Genomic DNA, 11,861 nt, shown 5'->3' with positions numbered 1-11,861 from the left:
CTTGAATGGACTGAAGAAGCTTGACTGTAGGCCCTTCTATGTTTGTGTAGAAACGTTCAAGGAGTATGTGTCGAAGATCTGCCCCAACGGAAAGCTCTGCTGATGGTCCGGTTGTCCACGTGAGAACTCGCAGAAGTCGCAGTGCGCACAAAGAAAAATTTGGAGATAGATCGGTAAGTAAAAGTATGCTGAGAATTTTGTTTTGTGTATTATTCCTTGTCACTCATTTTCCCATACACATGCCACATACATAAACCCATTAAGAATACATTTTTACTAATCTATTTAATATTTACTCAGGGATGCGTCAATATCAAGTTTTGTCTAATACTGAATTTACCATGTTTTGTCGCTGCTGATTTTAACTTTTGCGATCGGATTGCATTTTTGTACGTGGATTGTATTTTCTCTGTAAATCAGTTACACCATTTTTTTCTGATGTTCTAGGTACATTCAGACATTTTGGTTAAACGATTCTGAATTACATCTGTTAATTGGATGAAGCTGAAACTAGTCTACAGTACATTATAATATATGAAAAAAAGTAGATATTCTAATATGACAAGTTTGACAACTTTTCATAGCAGATTGTCATGCTTTTATTTTTATATTTGCATTTCTAAACAATAATGCACCGCTTTTTTTTGTTACCAATTGTGATTTTAAACTACTTAACTTTTTATAATGTAAACTTACCTTGCCAATTAAGGTGCAAGCTTCTGCATGATATTTTTCTCTGTTAATTTTTCATCAAAGTCATCATATATGTAAAGGAACAATGACTTTTTGGTCAGTTCCTAACCTAAAACATTGTATGGCTTCAGAAGACTTGTAATGTAGCACACAAATTGTTTGAAGCAAGTAAATGATGAATGAATTTTAATTTTTGGGTGCACATAAGCCATTGCAAAATGATTATATCGATATTGAGATATATTTCAGATACTGTCAAAAGGCTGAAAAATATTGAGATGTAATTGCCCAGCCCTACATTGCACATGGATAAGCATGCATCTTACATAACAGTCGATTTCCTCACCGTGTTCTAATGGAAAGTGTTCAAAAACCAAAGATGGAGAAATTGCTTGTTGGCTTCTGATGATGTCACCAAACTTTAGAGACCAGATGTTGGAGTAGTTCCCCAACAATCTGAATAACAGCTGTCATATGACCCTTTCTGGCATGCAGTGCTTGGCTAATGATGTTTTCCCATATCTGATGGACTTGTTAAAGTGCAGATTGAAATAGTTATTTTGGCTGAGGGTCATTAAAGCTGAATGTTTATATTTATATGCATGTTTGTTGGGTATGGAGGCTAACTCAAGCTTGTGTTTATATGTGTGTGTGTGTGTGTGTGTGTGTGTGTGTGTGTGTGTGTGTGTGTGTGTGTGTGTTAGTGTGGGTGGTGCAGGAATGCAGTCTGATGACAGAAATGAGTTGTGCCTTAAAGTTTAGTGTGTAATGGTAGAGCATTTTCTAACAAAGATACACTGCTAGTAGCGAGTAAGATTGTGTAAATCAAGGCAAAACTGATTTAATAATGATCACGTAACAAATGTGTGGAAAAGTGTGAACGCATTTGTGGACAACATTAAGTTTAAACGCGTTAAAGAGCTTAAGATCGCCTTCTTGTTTTTGATTGACAGGTTCATTGAAATTTCTTAATTTCTTAAGAGTAAAGGTTATTTTTTTTAATTTTTTTTTACTGAGAGACTTTTGTCTTTTTTTTTGCAGAGGTGGTCTGAGTGTATAAATATTGCCATCTGCTGTATGAATTGAGTTATTACAGTGTTGATTTTTATGATTCACAGTGGCTACACATTGTGGCTTATCTGACAGCTAATAATATCCTCTTAACCTTTAATTTCATTCGAAATGGAAAACTTTCCAGGACCGATAGTGTGTTTATTATAGTGATGTTTGGGGTTTTTGTTGTGAACCTGTTATGTGGGTGTCTGCTCGTGGCCTTAAAGAGGAAGCTCTCTCTCTCTCTCTCTGTTGCTCTCTCTCATCTTTTCTCAGTATTGGTCATCATAGGAAGAGTCATTTTTACATCACCATTTACTCACGAGCACAGGCGAGTTACAAAGACAGAGAGGTACAGAAGTAATGAACATTCAAATAAACTTCGCAAAAGTAAAGACTGTAGAACATTATTTTGACCTAAATAGAAGGATTTGCTACATAGAAAGATGGCTTATCACTTTTGTCCTTCCTGCTTTTGGTGGCTATGGGTAAGCTTACTTTTGTTCTTTTTTTTTTTTTTTTTTTACTGTGAAGATGGTAATACAACTACATATATCAAAATAATTCATGCTATCTGAGACAAGTAGACAAATCTAGGTGGAGGTCTGATAATATTAGACAACACACAAGTTGACTGATGTTTGATTGTTGGAATTAGTTATATTTTGAATTATTCCTGATGCTCTTGCTGATTTTTGATCAATTGTTTTTTCTAGAGTAGATACTGTACATTCACAATCTTTATTACACATTGTTTGCTGAAGTTGTTTCTTCCCCTGTGATTTGTATCATTCTGCTCAATAATATTATCTTCATGTGACTAAGGTGAGGCCTCTGTAGATGCTTCCTGTTGTCTGACTAATTAAATAGACATTCTTTTCACTCTTTTCTTTTCATTTTCTTGGAAATTATTCAAGTTTTTAGTTAATTTTGAATTAACTTAGCCTCCATAAAAAAGGACTGTTCTTCAGTTTCTCTCTCCCCAGAATTCTTTTAATGAAAAATATATGGTTTTGGGCTCAGGTAGTACAGTTTCTGTACGAGCCTTGAACCCATGCTCAGTATCATAAACATATATATCATAAATTAGGGATTATAAAGCTATAGATTTTACATTTTAAATCGACTGGCTATGTGCATCCTCCAGCTAGCCTAAAACATCTCTGTAGCATTAGTCTTGTCGCTTATGAATCATTTTAGTATGCATAGCACATGTACGAACCAGTTATTTCAATGTAAATGCCCAAGCCTATCTTAAACAGTGCACAATAAACTTATTCAAGCAACCAGGTCCAGTTCCCTTCTGTATTTTCATTGCATCAACTGTGTCTCTTTAAACAGTCACATGACTGCCTATAGGAGCAGATTAATATAAAGAAGCTGCCTCATTATAAAAGTCAATGCACCTGCACCATGGACCTCTAAATTTGCATTTTTAGTTACTTTACAGTTGTGTTTATGAAAGAAGTGATTGGTATCAACATAGTATTTAATTAGTTAGCTGCTTTTAGTGCTTTTTTTTTTTTTTTTTTGATTGTCTACTTCCCGAAACCAACTGAGCTTCTTATTTAGAATACATTTATTCAAAAAATGTATTTTATACATTATAAAAATACATTTTGAAATGCAAGCAAATCTTTTGCTTCAACTCTTAAAAGCTGTTCTTTGCTGTGTCAGAGGACCTGTTCACTTGTACTGAGTCATAATACTGGGCTCAAATTTTTGGTCACCATTTTGGCCACCAAAACTGACCATTTTTGGTCATCGTCTTTCTCACAGATTTTGTTAAATGTGCATGGTTTGAAATATGAAAAGCCAACTACCTGTGTATGCTGTAGCTTTTAGCATTGATGTGTTAAGTGTTGACAAAGGAAGTAGCATTAGCCTTCCTGTATGTGGCCATGTGTGGTTTAAAGAGGAACATTACACTATTTAGACCACTTGTTGCTTTTGGACTTTAGAATTACTCTGTTATCTTGATGTGGTTAGGATAATAGGATGTGACATGCCTAGTTATACCTATAACTGCAGATCACATCAACCTTGATGGTATATTGTTGTCTGACCCTTTAAAATGTTACTGGGATATTGGAACAGGCGACTCCGACTGATGGAACCGAAAATGGGGTCATGTCATTTCATATGAAATATACCTACACAAAGTGTACACGCATACACACTATTGGGGATATATTTATTTGATGACTTAACTGATGTAGTGTAACTTAAGTCATCAACAGGATTTTGAAGGTTTGCCTTTTCTTTCAGTTGTCCTAAACTAAATTGAAAATTGCAATCTCAATTAATATACTGTATCAAAATAGTATTTCCAGAAAACAGGATATTCTTGTTCTCTAGGTGGTTTTACCATCAGGCAGATGACTGAATCATGAGCAGTGACTCTGTGACTCATTCGAATACCAGGATGACTTTTGTTGAGATGATACATTCATAAAACTATGGTCAGCAATTTACCACTCCGCACTGTGGCTAATGTATGCACTTGATCAATATTTGGATATAAGCCAGATCCCCCTAATGTCATTTAATATTGTAGCTGTATTTGAAATCTTTACCTCTATCCTGTTTATCTTGTAATGTGGCTGTGTACCGATTGTTTTAAAGGAAGGAAAGCAGATTTTGTCTACATACATAATAACCATTGTTGTCTCAATAAAGGGAACAAAAACTCATTGCTATTGATTAGCTTTTGCCATGTATAAGACTCTCTTGTCTGACTGGTTCTTAATCTAATCTTAGTGATATGTGTCTCTTTTGTGCCAACCGTACTTTTGGAACTGGAGTCTGTAGTTTTGCCATTTAAACAGCAATCATGTTTTATTATCTTTGTGATTGAAGGAGTTCACATGCAAGTTTGCTTGTCAGATTAGTGATCTAAATAGTGCATAATTTAACATATTTCATATTAATTTTACCTCACAGTATGTAAAACTTGTGGAGCCCACTGTATGTGCGAACAAAAACTCAACTGTCTTAAACTAAATGCTTTAGAAAGCTGTAATAGTTCAGTGGTGTGGTTTTATTATTATTATTATAGTAGTATTTAGATGTAGATCTAATGTCAGATTAGTTCAATCAAAATGTATGATGTTCTCCATTAATATCATAGTGTAACTCACTCTCTGCCCACTAGTAGGCGCTAATGTGCACCACAACATTTCACTGGCTCTGAACCCCAAAAATAAATTAATCCAATAATCTATTATGATGTACAGGAAGATGTACATTTTAATGTTAATTTTGCTTGTAATCTGTGATGATTTCAAAGGCAAGGCCAGGAAGCGATTATGGAAATAAATACCAGGTCAAAAATGGACAGCAAGGTTTGGTTGGTCTTCAGTGATGTTTGCATGATGGATGTGTCAATTTGCAAAGCAAACTAACTCAATGTGCCATGTGCTTTTAACTCCTTATAAGCCATAGTGATTTACTCTGTATAACATGCACAGGTATTTGCTGGCAATACTTTTTTTTTTTTTTTTTTTTGACCATTTCTTAATTTTTTTGTTACTTTACATCAAGCATTCTTCTCTCAGCAAAATGAGCTGCTGACAATATTGCATAACCAATGCACCTTTCTCCAGCTGTCTCTCTCTCTCTCTTTCTCTCGTTCTCTCTCTAAGCTGGGACAGGAGCAGGGAATACTGCAGTGCATATATCTTCCTCTCTCTCTCTCTCTCTCTCTCTCTCTCTCTCTCTCTCTCTCTCTCTCTCTCTCTCTCTCTCATATATGCTCATATTGCTGGCTTCCCTTACCCCTCCCTCTCTGTCTCTGCTCTCGTTTTCCTCCTCCCTCTGTTTTCTCCTTGAGCACAAGTCCTGTAACACAGGGGGACAGAGGCAGGAAAGCTGACGCATTTCTGTTCTACCTGCCAGTACCTGCAGGGACACATTTAAGGACGCCAAAGGAAGAGACCACCTCGAAACAGTATATGTATTTTCCTGTCAACACCGGTCAAACCACCTGGATACTTCTGGCTTGTAACTTCCATGTTTTATGGACAGACTTTCATCCTGGACCTTTTTTGTATACTGAGCTTTCTAGCAACAAAGAAACAAGGAAACACTCCTCTTGGTCTCCAGCTTTCTGTTTGACCGTACATTGAGAGTTGTGGATGTTCTCTGAATGGACAGGTGGACAGTTTTGATGCCTTTTAGGAGATGAAGTTGTGATGAAGCAGCGCACACTGCCTGATAGGTTTGAGACTTGACTGGGAAAGTGTATGTGTGTGTGTTTGACAGCTCTGATTCATGAGTTTACTTGCATTTGTTTGAGTATGTGACTCTGCTGACAGATTTACTCAAAAGACTTTCAAACATTCATGTAGGAGTGATGCACTGCTCATTTCAGACCTTCTCTTGTGACACAGCTCAAAGCAACATGACATTTTTCTATGAAATTTGAGTGGCATTGTTGTTCGTTCATTGATGCATTGATTGATTGAAATGTAACTAGGCCTATTTAAGAAGTGTCGTTCACGTCAGTAGGTAAGAATGGCGTATTGAATCAGCTTCCATGACATCACTTTAACCTATTCTATGTTTATGAACGTAATTGCAGGTACCTTTGTGGTTACATAATAACTGTAACTTTGTTTTGTCGCTGAGCATGAGGCATTGCAGAACTGTTGTGATCTGGGACAATCCCGTGTACTGTATTCCAGCTCTTTCTATAATGTCTCAGGTCACAGAAAACTGCATTGTAGGATAAGGACTCGTATGAGCCTAATTGGTCCATCTAATTTTGAATAATATCATAGAGCATCTTAATTTGGGAGTACCTGAGTGACTTAATGTTACTATATGTCTTTGTCTCGCTGTTGAAGACGTAGGCTACTGAAAATGGTCCGCAAACTTCGGTCAAGCACGGTGGGAAGTTAAGATCGCAGTCGACTGCCTAGTGGCAGTTTGCAGTTTGTTTCGTACTGCAGTGCAGAGTGGAGCATAATCTGTCCTGGCCTCGCTCTGGAGACACTGTGTACCAGAACAACGCTTGAGTTGATGGACTGGGCTAAAGAGGAAGGTCCTCTGTCATAAAATGTTATCCACCATGGAGTTTAAAAACAGATGCACTTTCAACTGGACCTGACTGGACTGGATTCCCATGTAAATTAAGGCTACTTACCTGAAGGTGAGATTGGACTACCATCAACAGACCTTAGAACCTCACTGAAAAAGCTTATCTTGACATTTAGCTCCATAAGGGCACAAACCTCTTGGGACTCACTCTGAAACAGTGGATAGAGATGGAGTACCTGGGTGACAAGTTGTCGGTGGCCCATTCGCAAGTGTCGGGCTGGATGGGAAATGTACGCCGTTCCCTTCAAGGCGCTCTCAATTTGGTCTCCAGCAACATGGAGAGAAGATCTGGAGGAGGAGATGGAGAGGACGGAGGTGGCTTTAAGAGGGCCGCGTCTCTACGTAGCCTAGCCAGTCGCAGCCGTGATTCCTTCCGCAGATTCAGCCTGCGCAGCCAAAATCGCTTGTCCCTGCGCAGACGAACCACCTCACTGGCTTCACCGGGCACTCACTCTTCTGTAAGAAAAGCTATTTGCAATTTCTATCACTGTATTACTCAACATCATTATCTCTCAAACCATCCATCACGCACCACAAATACAGAGTAGTGCACATGCTGATTTCCCCCTGGCACCATGTAACCCTCAATCTTTGTGTAGGTGGTCACTTTCCATTTAAAGAAAATTGGTTAATTGCTTTTTCATTGTCTGAAACTGAACTTTTGTCTCAAGTTTTATGGCAGAGACGGGCAACTCCAGTCCTGAAGGGCCACTGTCCTGTAGAGTTTAGCAACATTCCTAATCAAACACACACCTGAAAAATCTAACTTAAGTCTTCAGGATCGCTTTAAAATGGCTGGCAAGTGATAGATTAGGGATAGAACTCAACTTTGCAGGACAGTGGCCCTCTAGAACCGAAGTTCCCATCCCTGCTGCACAAAGCTACCAAAGCAGGGTTGCTCAATCCTGTTCCTGGATATCTACCTTCATGCAAAGTTTTGTTGTCATTGTCATGTGACTTAGCCGTCAGTTGTTTCACTTCCCCTCCTTTAACAAATCATTATCCGTGTCTTCATAGGATAATAAAGTGGGCGTTGGATGCACACATTCGATTTTTGGCAAGAATATCATATCATCTGGGGACTTTTTGCCAGTCATATGAATACTATGAATTCAGGCATACTTCTCTTTTCACATACTATTTAATAGGGAAGTAGGCATATTTGGACGCAGGGTAAAACCTGAAATGGATGGGTCAAATAAGGGAGACATCCAAAATATGTATTGTTGATGTGCATACTGGAACAGGGTTGGGGAACATTGGGCTATAGCAATGGAGTTTTATTGGAGATGAATTTAGAGACCTCCTGTATGTCATTCTGTCTGGATAACCTTTAGAGCTCCAACAACTGCTTATTTTTATATGATCTGTTTCTATATGTTGTATACATTTTTCTTTCTTTTGTACCTGGTACCTCTCCATCTCCCAATGTCTATTTGTTTACATGTGTTGTTGGATTGACCTTTGCAGTGGTATGAGAGAAGCTTTGAGATGCACAGGGAGCCCAGAAGGGCATTCTGGGAACGCTAGGTCACCTTGATAGACACAAAATGTAAGCAACGTCTGCATAGATACGGTTTCATGCATACCGAAGCCTTGTACATAAGAGATAACCTTACAGTACATTGCAATGGCAGTTTGCATATACACTTCCTGGATTTTTACATGCATGTTCTCAGCAGATATTTTCTTTTAACAAAAGATCACATACATTTTTTAAGTATTTGTGCTGTTGTTTGAATTGTGCCTCATAATCAATGCCTGTTGATATTTAGGTATGTATAAGTTGGGTTCAAGGGTTGTTGTCCATGCGTGCCAAACAAAACAGTGAGTGATCTCAAAAGCAATAAACTGCTGATTGTCTTAGACAGTGAGGTGAAGTGAATTAGGCAATGCTGGTGGGCAGGTTTTCAACTAGATTATAATACCCCCCGATAGCTGTGTTTCAGTCATGTCACATCTCATAATGCTCATTCATTCTACAGTCAGTCAAGGGCTTTTCCTTCATCACTCTGAAAGAGTGAACTAAAGGAAGAACTGCACCGCACATTGATCCTTGCATTCAGTGTCACAGGAAACAGGCAAAACAGGTACATAATCATTGTAACAAAATTAACTAACCATAATGAGGTGTTTCCTGTGTCCTTCAGTCATCAGCACTCAGCACAGGCAGAGTGCTCCATTTCCCCTTCAGGCTTACTATATATTATCACACATGAACAAGCTGAGATATGAACACTTTGCCTGAAATAGTTTGAACTTCATAACAATGGCTCAGGGTTACAGGCTCAGAATTATTATTATTATCTCTGTGAGAGATATAAATACAACCATTCATGATGTGCATTTTTAATGGATTAATAAATTAACTTGGTTTTAAAAACCAAAAGAATTGTAGAAAGATGTATTTTGAACGTTTCATCTGCTGAGCGATTGGTCTCTGGGTGCATAACAGTGCATATACCACAGTACTATATGAGCATATTGACTGATCTTGTAAATTAAAAATGGTATTTATTTTGACTAAGGTCCATTCTGGAAGGGGATTCAGAGTGATGCCTGTTTTTACGCGCCTGCGCACATATATTCAAATGCACATGCCTATAGACTGAACTCGTAATACGCATGTGCACGCCATCGGCGTTCTCACTGGTTCACGTTTTTGAAGTTTGAGCATAAAGAACTTCAGAGTTTTCTGTTAAAATGGTGTCGTGTTAGCGGCCCCTAAGTTAATAACTAATGATCATTGCGACGGAAGTGAATCAATCAAACTAACTTTAGCTGGACAATAACTTTATTCTAGAGCTGCTATTAAGCCAAAACACTTTACTTTAATTTCTTATTATCAATGTAAAGCTGCTTTGGAACAATCTACATGGTTAAAAGCGCTATATAAATGAAGATGACTTGACTTGACTTTTAGGCTACATATTCCAGAGTAAGTCCTGGTCTTGCTGGGTTGACATATTTTAAATTCAGTCCAGTCTTAAAATCATCTTACACTGCTCCTTCATAACACAGGAAACTCAGCTGTTAATGTTTGATGTTCCCTGAGGTAAATGTCGCCACACCTTTGGTGGGAATTTGTGAGAATGCCAGGAGATGAAAATGAGAGGCTGTGAGCAAATACACACACCTATAAACACGTCCATGCACTACTGGGAATGAAGAGAGGTTTAAAAATTGCGTTGAGTATGAAAAGCCAAAGAGGAGATTCAGATTTGGAGATGAGACTCGCAAGTGTAAATAGAAACACAAACGCATCCATTTTTACTCCCTATAACAGGCCAAACATCAGCTTGTTGGATGGTAAAGTGACGACTACCCTTTCTCTCATCTTTTCTTTCCATCCGTTCATTGTTTCTTTGCTTCCCCTGACTCACACTTCCTGTTCATGTATGAGATGGTGAGAGGTTTTCGAGTTCTCTCTCCCTCTCTGCTGTGTATTTATTTTCACACTGAAAGGTTCAGATAAGAGTGTTCTTATCCAGGGCTTTGCCCTTTAAAATAAGATATTGTTCTATCTAGAGCCTACACCCTTATATTGTCAATGTGGTCCTTTAGGCAGTTACAACTAATGTTAGTCCTAAGTACCACTCCCTCTCAGCGCGTGTGTGTGTGTGTTTATTCATGAGTGATCGGCTGGCACAGAATATCAGTTTCCAAGGTGATCAAGCAGTTCATAGGTGTGTCATCATTCGAAGTGCATAGCTGTTATTAGCGAGCTTTGTTTTTGAGACTTGGAAGATCTACATGCCGTGAATAAACTCAAATTGTTTCGATAGCCAAAAATTAAAGCATTTATAACAGAACACACCCATTCCACAGTTTTTGAGGTTTGATTTATGCAAAGATGTGCAAAAGTTCACACAGACATTTTGCTGATACATTGTTTTCATAGCTGATGCTAAGGAATTAGCGATGCAGTGCATGCTAAAAGCTTTAGGTTAATCAACCACCAGCTGTTTAAGACATTCCTCTTGGCTTTTCTGGTCAAGTGATTAGCATAAAAAGTGTAATTCCAGCCTGTATTTTGGATTTGGATTAGTTTTTCAGGAAATATTTTTTTTGTTTTTGCTTAACACAAAGATTAAGAGAAGCTTTGTAAAAATATATTCTGTTTCTTGTATTTTCTTCAGTAGAAGCGTCCATTGTATTACCTTAGTATGGTACTCTTACAAAAATATACCATAGTTTAAGTTTAAGCAACTATGGTTACCCTGGTTTGACTTGAGGTTCATATTTTAGTGACTCTAGTGGTTACTATCACAGAGCTGTCTGAATCATTGTTCTCTTGTTTTTGAGAGGATTGTACAGTCATTTGTTTCTTTGTTTGCTCCAGCATGTGTTTATGACTAGTGGTCATACATACACTCACCTAAAGGATTATTAGGAACACCATACCGTGTTGTGGCTTCACAAATGCTTTGCTGCATACCTCGGTTGTAACGAGTGGTTATTTCAGTCAAAGTTGCTCTTCTATCAGCTTGAATCAGTCGGCCCATTCTCCTCTGACCTCTAGCATCAACAAGGCATTTTCGCCCACAGGACTGCCGCATACTGGATGTTTTTCCCTTTTCACACCATTCTTTGTAAACCCTAGAAATGGTTGTGCGTGAAAATCCCAGTAACTGAGCAGATTGTGAAATACTCAGACCGGCCCGTCTGGCACCAACAACCATGCCACGCTCAAAATTGCTTAAATCACCTTTCTTTCCCATTCTGACATTCAGTTTGGAGTTCAGGAGATTGTCTTGACCAGGACCACACCCCTAAATGCATTGAAGCAACTGCCATGTGATTGGTTGATTAGATAATTGCATTCATGAGAAATTGAACAGGTGTTCCTAATAATCCTTTAGGTGAGTGTACATCGACATGCACTTGCACTGCGGTTCATCTCAAATCTGACAACGCATATGCATCTAAAATATGGTTTGTTGAAAATAAACAAGACATATATAGTTAGGCTAATGTATATTTCTCGATGGATGCGCCATTTTGGCTTCCCCTGA

General features: G+C 38.2%; 1 protein-coding gene across 3 annotated transcripts in view; it reads left to right on the top strand.

Moving 5' to 3' along the window:
* LOC311278275 (uncharacterized protein) overlaps positions 1 to 11,861 on the top strand; it is a 42,239-nt gene that overhangs the window by 16,233 nt on the left and 14,145 nt on the right. For all 3 annotated transcript variants that reach the window (XM_084388994.1, XM_084388996.1, XM_084388995.1), the window contains exon 6: positions 51 to 173. In XM_084388994.1, coding sequence (XP_084245120.1) covers positions 51 to 173 — 123 coding nt within the window. The remainder of the gene's footprint in view (positions 1 to 50; positions 174 to 11,861) is intronic.

Source organism: Rutilus rutilus (genome assembly GCF_951802725.1).
Source record: "Rutilus rutilus genome assembly, chromosome: 19".
In the NCBI taxonomy this organism is placed as follows: domain Eukaryota; kingdom Metazoa; phylum Chordata; class Actinopteri; order Cypriniformes; family Leuciscidae; genus Rutilus; species Rutilus rutilus.
The sequence above is the reverse complement of the archived record's forward strand: the minus strand, read 5'-3'. Positions and strand labels throughout refer to the sequence as shown.